Source organism: Onychomys torridus, chromosome 7 (assembly GCF_903995425.1).
Source record: "Onychomys torridus chromosome 7, mOncTor1.1, whole genome shotgun sequence".
In the NCBI taxonomy this organism is placed as follows: Eukaryota; Metazoa; Chordata; class Mammalia; order Rodentia; family Cricetidae; genus Onychomys; species Onychomys torridus.
The window spans coordinates 49,491,457-49,507,621 of record NC_050449.1 but is presented as its reverse complement, the minus strand read 5'-3'; the positions used below and the strand labels follow the sequence as shown (position 1 = coordinate 49,507,621).

Genomic DNA, 16,165 nt, shown 5'->3' with positions numbered 1-16,165 from the left:
CTGCCTCTCACTCAGCTCCTTGCCTGAGCCACACTCAGTTCTTCGTCTCTGCATCAAAGTGAGGGCCATCATAGCTACTCCTGACACAGCCCCTCCCCTTCTCAACACGCTGAGCTGTGCAGATGCCACCCATCCCCCATCCCATTTGATCCAGCGGTCATGCAGCTCCAGGTACATGGTCTACACTTTGTGAGGCTCCCCCTGTTCACCTCACCTCATCACCCCTAGCTTTGCTTACTTGAACTGCCCTCAGCTGCCCTTCCTATCCTCTGTGGTCTGGAGACCTGGCATCTGGAGAACAGACTCTGAGCTAGTGCAAGAACAGGTCTTGAGAGAAAAGAACACCATTTGCTTCCAAGGCTGTGGTCCTGGAAGCAAGCCAGAAAGTCAAATTTTCACAGTCCTCACAGCTTCAGGCAGGCAGAGGTCATGTAGTATTGATTCCCTTCAGGCTTACCATGGTCCATGGAGGAGGGCAGTAACCTGGGCTGCCAAGCATCCCCCAGACCCTCCTTGAAGGATGTTGAGAGTATCTGGAGCATGAAAGGGGGCTGGCAATCAAGAGCCTGCCAAAAAAACAGAGGAGGGCACCACCAAGAAGAGTCAACCACTATGGGGTCTCCCTAGTACACTCAGGGTGGAGATGCAATGGGAATTTGTTGAGTAGGTAGCCAAACCAGACAAGGTAACCAAAGTAAGGCCCAGACCTCAGTTTCTTTATATTAAATGAGAACAAAATTCCTACTAAAGATCCCAACCAGCCAAAACCATGTCGAAAAAGAACAAAATTTGAAGAGTCGTACTTCTTGATTCCAAACTTTACTACAGAGCTAGAGTAATCAGAACACGGTACTGGCCCAGAACAACAGAACAACAGAATACAGAGCTTGGAAATAGAAGCTGGAGCACTGGCTGCTCTTCTAGAAGACCAAGGTTTGAGGCCCAGCACCCACATGATAGCTCACAACCATCCGAAATTTGAGTACTAGAGGATCCAATGGCCTCTTCTGGCCTCTGCAGGCACAAGTGATACACAGACATACATGTAGGCAGGATGTAGACCACACACACACATTAAAAAAAAAATTAAAGAGCCCAGAAATAACCTTCACATCTAAGATCAATTGATTTTTAAAGATTTATTCTCGTGTGTGTGTGTGTGTGTGTGTGTGTGTGTGTGTGTGTGTGTGTGTGAGACATGTGTGTGGGTCCCCTTAGAGGACAGGAGAGGGTATCAGGCTCCTTGGAGCTGGAGTTAAAGGTGGAGCACCCTGATATGGGTGCTGGGATCTGAACTCTGATCCTCTAGAGGAGAAAGTCCCATTATCCAGTGAGTCATTTCTCCAGCCCCTGGTCAACTGATTTTGCAAGGGTGCCAAGAACATTCAGTTGTTCTTTTTCACAAACACTGCTGGGAAAGCTAGTTATACATGTGTAAAAGAATGAAGTCAGACCCTCACCTTATACCATGTGCAAAGACCAACACAAACTGTGTCAATAACATAAGCATAAGACCTGTAGCTATAAAAATCTGTTCAGAAGATCTACGAATGAGGAAAGCTTCCCGACCCTGAGGCTAACAATGCCATCCTGGATATGACACTGTGACCAAGCAACACAAATACAGGTGTGCTGTGCCTGACTGCAGAGTCAACATCTGTGCGTCAGAGGACGTCGAGAGACTAGAAAGACAATTACAGACTAGAATGGAAGATGGGAATCACATACCGAGTAAACAACACCCATCTAGAATACATAAGGAACTCAACAAGATGAATGACATGATTCGAAATGGGCAAAGGTCTTGAGCAGACATTTCCCCGAAGAAGAAACACCAGTGAGCAGCGAGCACTGGATAGATGCCCTACATCATTAGTCATCAGGGAACTGCAAATCAGAACCACAATAAGACACCACTTCGTGCCTGTGAGGATTGCCATGACTCAAAAAGAAAGAAAGAAAAAAGCCCCAGCAGAGACGGAAAAATCAGCACCTTCTCCATGGCTGAGAGAATACAAAATGGGTCAGTCTGTATAAAAACCAGCTTGTCAGGATGCTGATGATGTGGGGTCGAGTTCAGGGGTAGAGCACCTGCCTAAAATGTGCAAGGCCCTGAGTTTGATCCCAACAGTGGGGGGGGGGGTGTTTAAACATGGCCATGCAGCCCAGGAACCCCAATTCTAGGTCTGCACTGAATGAAAAGCAGCATTAATCATGATAGCTCAAAGGAAGACACAGACAGGTATCCATCGATGGATGAATGCCAGACCAGGCACACGCTCGCTCTGTCTGAATTATAAAGAAATTGTGCTGTCTTTTCTATCAAGTGGTCAATAAAACAAAATTCCACAAAAAAAAAGTTTTTAAAAAGAAGCTACTTGGTAGAATTTCAAATTCCTCCAGAGCCAGTACTTCTTGAAATCAAAATATCTGCTCAAAGTTACTCTTTTTGCTAAAAATTGCATTCTGCTTACAGCTGCATTGTTTTAAATCAGCCAGTCGTACAAGAACCTAAGTCCAAGCTCAGACCACTCAGTGTGTGAGGCACAGGACCCCTTTGCTTTAGGAATAAAAACCCAGCAGGGCCCACTGTGGGCATGCTTGCCTGCTCAACTGGGCACAGAGCCCCTTCTGCAGAATTCAAACTTTTTGCTTTGCCAAAGTACTTTTGATTGTGTGGTCATTTTCCCAAGACTCCAGACTCTTTTGTTTCACTATGATGGAACGCAACTGTGCCATACAAGAAGAGAGAATTCCTGACAGATGCGACAGCGTGAATGAGCCTCAAAGACGTTATGTCAAGTCTATTACACCAGACAGAGGAGAATAAATATGGTGGGGCTCTGCTTGTATAAATGTGGGTACCTAGACCAGTCAAATTCACAGAGGTACACGGTAGAGCTGGGTGTGGTGCGCACAGCTGCAATTGCATCGTTTAGAGGTAGAGGCAGGGTTCAAGTGCTGCCTGGGCTGTACAGGAAGACCCTGTCTCAAACTAAACAAACATGACTGGGATGAGCAGAGCAAGAGGTGGTGATAGATAGAGACATTGAGCGCCTGCTTTGCACATGCAAGACCTTAGGCTCCATCCCCAGAGCCCAGCCCTCCGGCCCCTACCCCAGTGCACACACATGTCAAATAGAGACGAAATGGGATGAGCAGAGAATGCTATGGTTTAGAAGATAAATTTTATCCAAAGACCTACATGTCAAAGGCTTGGCTGCCAGCCTGTAGCACTACTAGAGGGTGGCAGAGCCCTTAGAAGGTGCGGCCTAATGGAAGGAAGTGATGTCACCAGGGGCTTGCTCTTGAAGGACCAGCTTCCCTCTATCTCTCCCCTCCCTCTTCCTCTTCCACTTCCTTCTTCCCTGTCCCCATCCCCCTCCCTCTCTTCCCCACCTTCCTTCTTGGGTCCCATAAGGTGAGCAGCTAAGAAAACATTTGAAACCGTGAGCCAAAGAGACCTTCCCTCTTAATAAGCAGATTCTCCAGGGATCATGTCATAGCCCTGGAAAGCAAACAGAGCAGGATGGGAGGGAATTACATCATTTAGGGGGACCAGTTTCTGTTCAGACGATAAACAATTCTAGAAACACTGAACGTGCTTAATACCACTGACTGACACACTTAATACTGGTAAAATGTCAGCTCTATGCTACATATATTTACCACAAAAACCCAACACACAGACACCAAACCTTCAAACTCACCTGCTTCTCAGGTGAGTCAAAGGAAGCCATGCAAATGATAAGGCCAAATGAGCGCTCGTCAACCACAGGACTCAGCACTACAGCTACGAGCTCCAGCCATATTCTGGCATGGCCACACAGTTAAGGTCGGCTCCACCCCCAGAAAATTTGACCTAATTTGTCTGGAGCCAGGCACTGGGGTTTTTGAGAGCCTTGGTCCTGCTCTAGCTCTGACCTTATCTCCTCTGACTGCTTCAGTCCTTCCCTCTGGCCATACACAGTCCTCCGGCCTTCCATCGAACCTAGCAAGACGATACCTGCTTCAAAGCATTACCACCACCACCTCCCCCCCCCCCCACCCCATGGCTCCATTCCTGTCACTGCTGAGAAGTCCTGGGTCCCTTTTGGCATCCCATCCTCACACTGGTGGCGAATCTCTGGGGCTATCACCTAAGGGTGGCTGCCCTGCCTAGCTGCCCCATCACCCATTGCTCAAGGGGCAAGGCGTCATCACACACCACCCCTTCCAGAATCTCAAAGCGGTCTTTAACCAAGCCCCGCTTGGGTCCAAGCTCCTAGTCTCGTCTCCCCTCTACCAGCCTGTTTCCTCCTTGTACAGCTAGACTAGGAACATGAGACTCTTTAATAATACTGTAAGTTCATTCCAAAAAGCTGACAATAAGGATTTTTGGAAGTTTTCACAATGAAGAAAAGAACACATTTAAGTGGATATGATTATACAATGTGTTATCAACCCACTTCATGATGCCTCACTAATGTGTGCAGTTCTTGGGTGCGTAGCGGGGCATGTGTGTACTTTCACTGTGTGTACACATTTTCCTGTACATGGAGGCCAGAGGTCAGCTTTAGGGTCTTCCTCAACTGTTCACTTTATTTTTGGCTGGGTCCCTCACTGAACCTGGAGCTTATCAATTCAGCTGTGCTGACTGGCCAGGGAGCTTCAGGAATCCACCTGCCTGCACCCTCCCAGTGCTGGGGTTATAGGTGCATGCTGCCTGGCTTTTACACAGATGCTGGGATCCAAACTCAGGCTCGCATGCTTGTATAGCAGGTACCTTACCAATGGAACCATCTCCCCAACTCAGTTGTTATGTGGCAGCTAATGTAGTTGGTGGGTTTTTTTTGTTTGTTTTTTTTTTGTTTTTTTTTTTAATGTGGAGCTGAGGATTGAACCCAGGGCCTTGCACTTGCTAGACAAGTGCTCTACCACTGAGCTAAATCCCCAACCCTTGTAGTTAGTTTTTGTTTTTTTTTTTGTTTTTTTGAGACAGAGTTTCTCTGTATAAAAGTCCTGGCTGTCCTGGAACTCACTTTGTAGACCAGACTTGCCAAGGTCTCAGAGATCTGCCTGCTTCTGCCTCCCAAGTGCTAGGATAAAAGGCAGCTGGGTTTTTTCATTTTGAGGCAGAATCTTGCTATATTATCTAGGCTAGTCTTGAATTCATGATTCTCTTATTTCAGCCTCCCCAGTGCTTGGATTACAGTTATGTGTGTCCCTGCTCCCGCACCCTCCCCCACCCTATGCCTATCTGAAAAAAAATCAGTAAGAAAAGAATAACAATTTCATGGGACCATTAGTGTAATTGAGGGAGAAGACATGGGTCATCTTGTGATTTAAAACTAAAGAGACAACTCTCTGGCAATAGAATGTAATTTTTGGACATAGTTAAAGAGGCATTCTAGAAAGATTATGTTCAAGAGACATGAAAGCAGTTATAAATCTTCCTTGAGACCCATTCTGGCTCAGCTCACTCTGGTCCTCTACCATTGCCGAGACCCTCCTCTTCCTCCAAGCCAGGTGTAGGTGATAGTGACTCATAGCTCCAAAACAGATGAGCAAAGTGGGGCTCAGAAAGAGACATGACTGTCTCCAAGCCCACCCAGCAAGTGAGGTGAAGCCAGGCAAGGCCTCAGGAAAGCCTGTTCCCCTGGAAATCTAGAAGTTAGAAACAACGGAGCCTGTGAGGGAGCGGCCTTCACGGAGGGTAGCTCAAAGTCAAGGTATTTTCAGAGTCTGCTAAATTCCTTCCCCTGGAGAGCTTTGTGGTGTCAGCCAGCTCGGGTGAGGTGGGAGGGCAGTCCAGCTGTAGCCTGCAACCACAGACCAGAGGAAGCAGCCAGAGGAAAGGATCAGAGAGGGCCCAAGGCCGAAGGAAGTGTCTCTGCCGCCCCTTAGGGGTGGAAGTCTTTCACAATCCAGCGGGGCGCCCCAGCTGCCAGTTGCTTTGCACAACGTCCATGGTGCCCTCTCTTCTTTCCACACCTCTTCTTTCCACAACTCTGCTCACCCCTGCTCTGCCCTCCTCCCAGCTCCCAAATTCTCTCTACCCGCTAATATCCAAGCAAGCACTGTGCCCTCTGCCCACGCCTCCCAGGGCTGCTCTGGCGCTGCGTAGATGCCAGAAGAGCCAGGGGAATGTTTGATTTCTAAAGTGCAAAGCAGGTCACCAGAGAGTGGATCCTGAAGCCAGTACACCTTGGAGTGGCTATAGGCAGGCACTGAAAAAAAAAAAAAAAAAAAAAATAGAGCCAAGCCGGGCGGTGGTGGCGCAAGCCTTTAATCCCAGCACTCAGGAGGCAGAGGCAGGCGGATCTCTGTGAGTTTGAGGCCAGTTCCAGGACAGTCAGAGCTACACAGAGAAACCTTGTCTTGAAAAACCAAAAGAAAAAAAAAAAAATCCAAAACCAACCAACCAAAACAAACAACAACAAAAAGCGGACCCAGCACAGCCACAAACCTCTGCGGTCTCCTAACCCTTCAGACAGCTGGTCATGGCAGCTGAATGAGCACAGCCGTGCCAAGTTGCTGGTCTCTGGCTGCCCTCATACACAGCCTCTGCAAGAGGGAATGCTCTCAAACCACAAACTTGGCCTTCAAATACCTTCTGGGCTTGAAAGCAGGAATTACTCAGTTTTGTTTTAAAATGTCCTGTGTGTGTGTGTGTGTGTGTGTGTGTGTGTGTGTGTATGTGCGTGTGACGTATGTCCTCTATATTAACTTGCAAAAAGTGAACACACCCCTACTCCATTAGAATGAGAAAAAAGTGGAGAAAATCAGCCCCTACCAAATCCACAGAAACCAGTTTTAACATGGGTAGGGGCCAGAAGGTCATCCCACTCAGATTATAACTGAACCAAGAACCAACCAGCTTAGAAGCCAAGAGCAGAGGGCATTGAGCTGCCTGTGCCCTGGCTCCCACCATGGAGCCAGGAAGCCACTGACTAGGTCTCCTTGCAGGCTAGAGTGGGGGACACATGTGGAGTACCCATCCTGGTGCTAGTACAAAAGGGTGCTGCTCTGTCCCCGTAGGGTGACTTCAGCCGCCGAGACTGAGGGGAATCTTCTTGGAACCTGAACCGAACATCCTCCTTTTCATTTTTGATTTGTTTCATTCATTGAGTGTTGAATTGGTTCAAAACTCAGTGGTAGACACATTTATATTGTGAAAATGCTCACAGCCACCTACTCCTGTCCCTCATCCATTCCTTTACTCTTATGCTTCCAGCAGCTAACTATGTTCATCCATCCCCTGGGAAGCCCTTAGAGAGTCTTGCTGTGAAGAAGTACTTATGCTGGCGTCTGCTGACCCCCAACTTTTCATAACAGCATATGAGGCCCACAGCATCCTGCATACGTACATACATACACATATATGTATATATATAGTTTTATATATGAATAGATGTATGTATGTATCACATCTTACAGGCCTTTTCAGAATGCCCATCCCCACTCCTTCCAACAGTCACTGTAGGGAGATGTGGGAGATGGCCAGTGACAGCCAAGGCTAAGACACCAGAACCTCCTGGTTCATTTCCTGTACTCTCTACAGGCCCTTGTGGCTTCCCAGCCCCTGGATCACATGGAGCCACGGACCACTGACTCTAAGGTAATGAAGTCCTGCCCTGCTCCAAGTCCTTCCTCAAGGCTTTGTTGCCTTGGTTTGTCCCCCACAGGCCCATAACCTTCCCAGTCACTCAGCTCTCCCCTGCTGCTGTGAAAACCTCCTCCTTAGCCAGGGGATTTTATGAGGTTCAAAAGCAGCTGCTCCCCCCAACAGCAAGGGGCTGGCCCTCTCTATTTTATTTTAAATAAATTTATTTTACATCACGGGCTGCAGTTACCCCTTCCTCCTCTCCTCCCAGGCCCTCCCCCAACTCCTTCTCTGTTCCCAGCGCCCCCCAAATCTACTCCTGCTCTGTTTCTGTCTAGGAAAGGGCAGGTCTCCCATGGGTATCAATAAAACACAGCATGTCAAGTTGCAATAAGACAAAGCACCTCCCCACATATTAAGCGACCAAGTATAAGGAGTAGCTGACTCATTCTTCAAATCAGAGGTTTGTCTCAGACATCTATCCCCAGGAAATAATCCCCAAGTGAAAAATCTTTATATTCAAAGATCAATCCCTTGTATCACTGGCCAGAATAACAACTCGCAGCAGCCTAAGAGTTCAACACCAGGGGGCTGGAGAAGTAAATAATAGCATGTCCACCAAATCCAAAAGCTGAAGAACTGTGTTTCTATTCACCATAGTCGCTGTTGAATATGAGGAAGGCTCAGTGGTGTCCACAGGTTCATGATAAAAAAGGTCATACCACAATGTGAATATTCCTAACACAACTGAATTGTATAATTTTAAAAAGTGGTTAAGATGAGCTGGGCGTTGGTGGCGCACACCTTTAATCCCAGCACTCAGGAAGAGAGGCAGGACGATCTGTGAGTTTGAGGCCAGCCTGGTCTACAGAGTGAGTTCCAGGACAGCCAGGGCTGCAGAACTGGGGAGAAGGAGAGTTAAGATGACACATATATGGGGTCACTTGAATTTTTCCCTGCCCTGCCAGTCAAATCCCTACAGGGAAATGCAGCCTTTTGGTATCATGGCTACCACCCATCAAACAGCTGCTAGTAGTTTGTGGACAACCATTAGGCCCAGGTTTTGCTGCCAGCTTCACAATATGTCATTCAGCCTGGTTCCACCACTCCCTGCGGTTCCTGGGTTGTGCGTAATAGCATCCAGCCTCCCGCTGGCTCCTACATGCTCAGATCGGCAGTAGAGATCCCAACTTCTGCTTCATGGCCTCTCATTTTTGTAGTGTGGAGATGGGTCTCACTATATACTCAGACTGGACTCAGATTCCTTATGTAGTCCACAGTAATCAAACTCACGATCCTCCTGCCTCAGCCTCCCAAGTACATCATTGTGAAGAGAATGCCAGACTCTGAGATGAGCAGATTGTGATATGCTTGACTCATATTTGGCCAACTATGTGGCACAGTAGATTGGGAAACAATGCTTTCGGTTCCCTTTATTGTGAATATCGGAATAATTTCCTGTTAAATAACACACGTTTTGAAGTTTTGTCTCAGTGGTTTTATACAAATATCCAGGGACAAATTCTTCAACTGACTGCTACATCCGAGGGGCTACTATCCAACTGATGTATTTTATACGTGTATTTTACCACAGTTTAAAATAAAAATTTAAATAGTAGAAACAGAAAAAGAGAGAATTCGAAATTATGCACATAGTATGCCTATGTAAACTAAATCATATATAGCAAGATAGTACTGCTTGTGTGGTGTGGTGTAAGGGTACTCTTCCCTACTTTTTTTCTCAATTCCCAATTTCCTTTCTGGGTCTTATATTCATTGATTTTACGTTTTGTTTTTGTTTTTGTTTTTGAAGACATATTCAAAGCTTTTACAGCCCAGGGCAGACTGTCAACAGCATGGCAAATGGCAAACTATCTTGGCACCATGGTGGACAGGTCCTAGAGAGAATACAAGTGACTTTAGGCCACACTGATGTGGGGCCCCTTGGTTTTCCTCTCTCAGCCTAAATGGGGAAACTCAGAGTCTCAGGACTGGGAAGGGGAAGAGGCACCCACAGCTAAGGGGACACACAGGGAAGGGACAGGCCCAGCCTTGAAGGATGAGATGTGATCATGTACTAGAGGGAAAAGCTCATCTGTGTCCCTTAGCTCCCAAACAAGAGGTAAGGGCATGCCAGCATATGGGTCTCAGCCTCTTTCATGCTTACTTTTCAGCTATCCCCAAAGAGATCAGATGGAGCTCATGAAAATCTGGCTCAGAAATAGATTTTTCTCTCTTAGTACAATACCCAAGAATTCCTTTGCAAAGGCCATTGGCTGTAAAGGTCCCAGTGAGCAGAGAGGCCAGGGAAGGAAGTCACTGCTGTTTGAAAACATACCCTGCCTGGCCCAATCATTTGGGGCCCTCCAGCTCTCCAACTGGACTGTGACACCTTGAAGGCAAGATAATCTCATTTAGATAGTGGAAATAAAACTCAAAGGTCTATCTTAGATCATTTAGCACAGAATTCTACTCCAAAACTATCTGTAGGGGCTGATAAGATGGTTCAGTGGGAGACTACTGCCGAGCCTGGGGACCCGAATTTGATCCCCACCTCCATGGTGGAAGGAAGAGAAGTAACTCCTGTAAGATGTCCTTTGACCGACACTGGCATGCCATGGTTGGTGAGCCCTCCTATAAATTAAAATGTAATTTTGAGGAAACACACACAAAACACGGAAAATGAAACCAGAGGGAAAATGAGTTCAGGAAGGCAAGTGGACCCTGGGACATTCATGGTCACCGGCATCTGAAGCTGTGGTGGCCTGGATTTTCTTAAACTTGTGACCCAGTGCTGAGCAGGGTCTATAAGGTATGAAGCCCTCTCAATGGGGGAAGCTGGTATTCTTGGTCTCAATTCGGACTCAGCTACAGATTACCTGTAGTTCTGCAATGTTCTTTATCTGGTGTACGTAGAACAGAAATCAAACCATCTCCCCTCCTCGCTGTGACCAGCCTTGGAACACAGGCCATCAGTGCCGTGGGGCTCTAAGGGTGGACTGCAATGCATGGCTAGTGAGGGACTGGACAGCTGTTCCCATGACAAACGTCCCACCACTTCCAAGTCATTATATCTGCTTTTGCTGGGAGAAAGGGCTTGAGACAGGACCTTGCTGTGTATCTCAGGCTAGCCTACAGCTTCCTTTGTAGCCCAGGCTATCTTCAAACTTGCTATCCCCCTGCCTCCACCTCCCAAACACAGGATTACAGGTGTGTGCCACCATGACCAGTCTATTATATCTGTTTTCTATAATTTTTCTGTCTCCATTGCTCAGGTCCACCCATGTGTATCTATCACCAACTATGAATCAGGCCCCAGACAGACCTCTACTAATGACGGTATTTACAAGCCCCCATGGACACACTTGTTAAAATTTCTTCCCTAGATGGAGGCATAAACAATGTCTACCTTCTCCTCTCCTCCCATGGTCCCAATGACAGATTGATATAGGACTCTACTGAGCTTCACAGAAGAGAACCAATGAGTTTACTTACTGAGCATTGGGTTCTGGGTTCTGGGCAGGAGCATGGACGATCTTAAAGCAGCGCCCAGGAGAGCTGCACCCAGCAGCAATGACAACTTCACCCATGGCCTCACGGACAGAACCTCTCCCTAGTCCTTCCCTGTGTATACGCTCTAGCCCTTTCCCCAGAACCTGAGGCGAGGCCATGTGTAATTAGGGCAAAACTGAAGACAACTGGGAGGGAGGGAGCTGGCTACTCAGGTGAGGGTATCACGACTCTCCAGGCCCTTCCTTTCAAGGGAACCAATAGCACCAAGCCCCACAGAGAGTCTTCAGCAAACAGCGCCAGCTGAACTCATAAAGATTGTGGTGGTTTGGCTGGGAGGATAGTCCTCTTCACCACTGTTCAACTTGTGGGTAAATACACTTTGTGGGGCCTGCTAAAATCTTCAGGGTGGGCAGGGGAGATAACTAGTAGGTAAAGTGCCTTGCACGTGAGTATAAAGGCTGGAGTTTGAATCCCAGAACCCACATAGAATCCAGAGCAGCTCATGTCTATAATCCCAGAGTGTCTAAGGCAAGATTGGAATGAGAGACAGAGTTCCTGGAAGCCCAAGGGCCGGATGGATACCAGGTGCTCACAGCAGCAAACAAGGAACCCCTGTTTCCACAGGTGAAAGACAGGACTCACACCAGAGACTGATACACACACACACACACACACACACACACACACACACACACACACAGAGCTTTGGGGCAGCTCCTATGAGTAAAGTCTATGAGTTCTGATGAAAACTCTTAATAACGACATCTTTAGTTCCCAGGAAACCTTTGCTTCCCTCCTTATTATGAACCGATGTTAAAAATACTGCTGCTCGATATTGTCTCCCTCATCTGCAGTGTGGTGGTGGGGATGAAGTAATGATGCCCTTCACTCTAGCCCCTACGTTCTCCAGCTGGTAAAGGACCCCTTTACCCTCTGCAACACTGGGGAAAGGGGGCCCTGCCTCTTGTCTGGGCAGCACAGCAGAGCTGATCGTGTTGACAGATGAGCCAACTCGGAGAACGTGGGAGACCTAACCCCCACCCCCATCTTCCATCTGGTGGCATGGGTGGGGGAGAGATGCCCTCTCATCGATGCCTGAGGCAGGTGGGAGAGCTGGCCCTGTCCCTCATCAGCTGCAGCACTTGGGAGAAGTGGCCCCTACACCTTGCCTGGCCAACACAGTAGAGCTGGCCCTGAAGGTGTAGGTGTGGGAGAACCAACCTGAGGTTGTGAAAGTGGGAGATATGGCCCTGCCCCTTGCTCATTGTTGCAAGGGGTGAACTAGTCAGGGCAATGTGGGAGAGCTCACCCTGCTGGTGAGGAGGCTGGAGAACTGGCAGGCTGACCAACCCTGCAGCCCAACCAGGGTTATGTGTTGGCCCACCCCAACAACCACCCCATCTGTGATTTCCTGGAGCATGGTGGGGTGGGAGGATCAGTCCTTCAGACTCAGGGCTGCAAAATCTCCACAACACAGGACAGCAACCGGATGTCCAAGGAGAGTCCCAGAGAGGGCCCAGCAGCAGTGGTGTAAGCAGAGACTAGGGGCCAAGAACCAGGGCAATGATTCTTTGGGATGAACTCCTGCATGTAAAGTCGATGGATAAAGGGGTTTGCTGCATGACTCACTGTGCCACACTGCAGCTTCCATGAGGAGATGCCCCCTCTCTTCCTTCCCCTTTCTTTTCTTAAATTTTATTTTGTTTCATGGGGGGGGGGGGGCAGCAAGGGAGATGAGTAGAAGCAGGAGACATGATGTGGAGACATGATATGAAAGACAGAAAGAATAAATGAAAAGAAAGTTAAAAAATATGGCTGGTTCCATTTGCGGTCAGGATGGACAAAGTTGGTAGATCAATGATGTGTTCCGATACTACGCATGCTCCATCCAGCTCATAACTATGTACACTCCATCCAGCTCATAACCACGTACGCTCCATCCAGCTCAGAGGTTTCCTTCCACTACTTACAAACTAGATATTGGGGCTAAAGAGACAGCTTAACAGCTAAGAGCCTTAGCAGCTCCTCCAGAGGACCTGGGTTTAATGTCTGCTCCCATAACGTGGCCCACAACCATCTTTAACTACAGTTCCGGAGGATCTGACGCCCTCTTCTGGCCTCCACAAGCATTGCATGCACACGGTGCACAGACATACATTCAGGCAAAATACCCATACACATAAAATAAAAATAAAATTTCAGTTTTTTTTTTTTTTAAAAAAGGCTAGATGTCTTTTACTCTCTTTCTCCCTCACCACCCTCACTGCCTTGGTCTCCCTCTCTTATTGGAGACATGCTTTTACTATGCAGACCAGGCTGGCTTTGAACTTACTTTGACCCTATTGTCTCTGCCTCCCTGAGCTGAAAGTACAGGCCTAAGCCACGGCTCCAGGCCTAAGACTATTTTCAAAGAGTGTGCTGCCGGGTTGCAGGATTCAAGGGCAGCGTGACAGGTCCCCACTGTCCACTTTCCTCCTTGTCCCTGCTCTGCCTTCCCTGGGACGCTTCTCCTCACCCAGGCCCCCGCAGCCAGCCATGGAAATGAGAAGGTACCTGAAGTCCTTGAGGCTTGCAGCAGCCCAGAGGTGTGGCAAGCACAGGGTGTGGGTGTGACACCACCCAGGAAGCAGCCCTGGGTGAGCGGGGTGCTGCTGCTGACACTGAGCCACACCCTGATGCCGTATAGACTGTCCTGCCTGGGTCCTGCCCCTGGGGCTACTGCTCCCCTCAGCTTTGATCTAGGGAAGGTGAGCCCAGGAGTGTGGGGTTGGGATAGAGATAGTAGGGGTAAAATGGTTAGGGTCTGTGGCCTTCCCTGGCTGCAGAGTTCCAAATCAGAGCAGGGATTGGATTCTGGCTGTTAGCTTGAGCAAATGAACACCCTGGTGAATGAGATGGGCAAGCCAGTTGCCTCCATCCATAGCTGCGGACTTGGTAAAGATAGGAAAACTGAGGCCCAGACAGGCACAAGGTGCCCTCTCCAGGCAAGGTCCTGTGTCTTCGGTACAGTGAGTTTCAAGGGAGGAAGGTCACTCACACTCTAGCGTGGGCCTCAAGTAAAGCTGGCCGGAAAGGAAGGAAGAAGGAAGGAAGAAGGCTCTTTTAGCTTTCATCCTCCTGACTGTGGCCCCAGGAAAGGACCCAGGCCGAGGCTTGGAATCACGTGAGTGAGAAATCTAGAGAGTCCCCTGTGTGCTTGCCGGTGTCACCCTCAGAAGAAACCTTCCTCAGCTTTAACCAAAAGGTCTCAACTTGTCTCCAAGCACCACAGAGGACAGTTGGGGAGGGGTGGGGTAGTTGTGGGGGGAGAGGAAAAGCTGAAGCTGCAAAAACGGGGGTGAGGTAGCTCTGTGGCCCGGGCCAGGCCCCTTAGCGCCCTCACTAGCCAGGTTTCCTTCTTTCATGGGTGAGGAGATTTGATTTACACCTGTGCCAAAGCTGAAAAGGCAGGGAGCTGCCTAGCCCCGCCGCCTTCTTTAGGACCTGAGGTGTGCAGGGGGGGGGAGGTGAGGTAGAGAGAAAAGACTCGGCAATGGGCCAGGGCTTGACCACATCGATCACCTTCAGCTGTCCAATGTTTATTTGTATTTACCTGTATCATACAGATGTAGGAGCTGAGGCCCAGAGAGGAAAAAAAAAATGACCTATGCAGTCCATACAAAGCCGGGAACCAAACTGAACAAAAGGTGGCCTGGTGCCAGGGCTGCTGACGTCTCCTTGTGGTCTCCCCCCTCCCCCCTTCCCTCATGTCCTCCTCAAATCCTCCCTTAGATTGTCCTGGTAAGCTCTGCTGTTGGGGCTGCATGTCCCAGAGGAGAATGGGCCTGTGAGCACAGAGGCCATCCCTCTGCCGGCTCTGGGGACCGTAGAGAAATCATTATCTCAGCCAGGGTCCCCCACTTTTGCCTTCCAAGTCAGCAGAGGCTGTGGCTCAGACCACCTCTATGATAATTAAGACCAAAGTCAAGGCACAACTTTTATGAGAAAACTCCCTTCCCAGGGCTGCCACCTCTATGCCACCGTCCTAGGTCATTTCTGCCTGACTGGACCTATTCCACAAGCTCACGGCCCTGGGCCGACTCTACTCACCCAGAAGGCATCACGGAACTGCAGCTGGGCCATCATCCTCAGGCGTCTGTTGTGTCAAATGCTAGCGCTCCTGCCTCGAGCAGGGCTGAACACGGGCCAGGAGCCAGGAGCCAGGCACAGTCCCAGCACGGCTGGCCCGGGCCCTCCTCCCTCCTGCTCCCAGCCGGCGCCCGCCGTCTGCAAGCTCAGAAGGCAGCCACAAGCCAGAGACAACTGCCTGCCGGAGGGAGGAATAAAGGCTCAACCTGTTTTGTTTGGGGCTAGAATCAGCAGCGAAATGAGGAAGGAGCCCTGCCCAGCGTTGGGAGGGTGGACCACGACATCCAGCCCGAGCCCTTGCCAGCCCCGGTGATGGAGGACACAGGCTGAGGTCCAGGGCAGGCAGCCCAGGTGGCAGGCAGAGGGTGGGAGAGAGGCAGGATGTGCAGAGGCCAGGAAGGCAGGCAGGCAGCCTGAGGCCTGCACAGGAAGGTTTGTGCAACCCCCCCCCCCCCACCCCGGGGGCAGGCGCAGGGCTCCAACCCACAGGAAGTGGAGCTGCAGCCCGTTCTCCTGTGCAGCCCCGCCTGCCACCTGCCACCCTGATGCCTGCCCATGTCCTGGCCCAGTTTAGCCTTAGAACCATCAAGTCAGGAATCCTGGGGCTGTCGCCTATCTGCCCAAGCCACAAGAGGATAGGTTCTCGGGGTCTCACCCAGGTCTAGGACACCCCCAATTCATTCCAACCTTAGCTGCCGATGCCTCAGACCAGGTCCCACCTTTAAGTTGCCCACAGTATGGAGCAGACTCAGCTGTGGTCCAGGGGCTCTCTGATGTGGCATGGGTCTTGGTACCTGTGCACATCTTCACCCATTCCAGCTTCAGTCCATGACTGGAAGAGACAGAGAGACAGGAGCCTGGAGCCCCAGCTCTGGTTCAGCTTTTCTTTAATTTGGGCCCTTCTCTTGTAGCAGCTGAAGGACCTTGGCTGACCTTCAG

At 49.5% G+C, this 16,165-nt stretch overlaps 1 protein-coding gene across 1 annotated transcript in view; it reads right to left on the bottom strand.

Annotated features, from left to right (window-relative positions):
• The window catches only part of Pstpip1 (proline-serine-threonine phosphatase interacting protein 1), a 42,187-nt gene extending 26,525 nt beyond the window's left edge, over positions 1-15,662 (bottom strand). Inside the window, exon 1 of the mRNA XM_036191795.1 lies at positions 15,188-15,662. Within this exon, the coding sequence (XP_036047688.1) occupies positions 15,188-15,223 (36 nt within the window). The 5' untranslated portion in view covers positions 15,224-15,662. The remainder of the gene's footprint in view (positions 1-15,187) is intronic.
• Between the last annotated feature and the right edge of the window lie 503 nt (positions 15,663-16,165).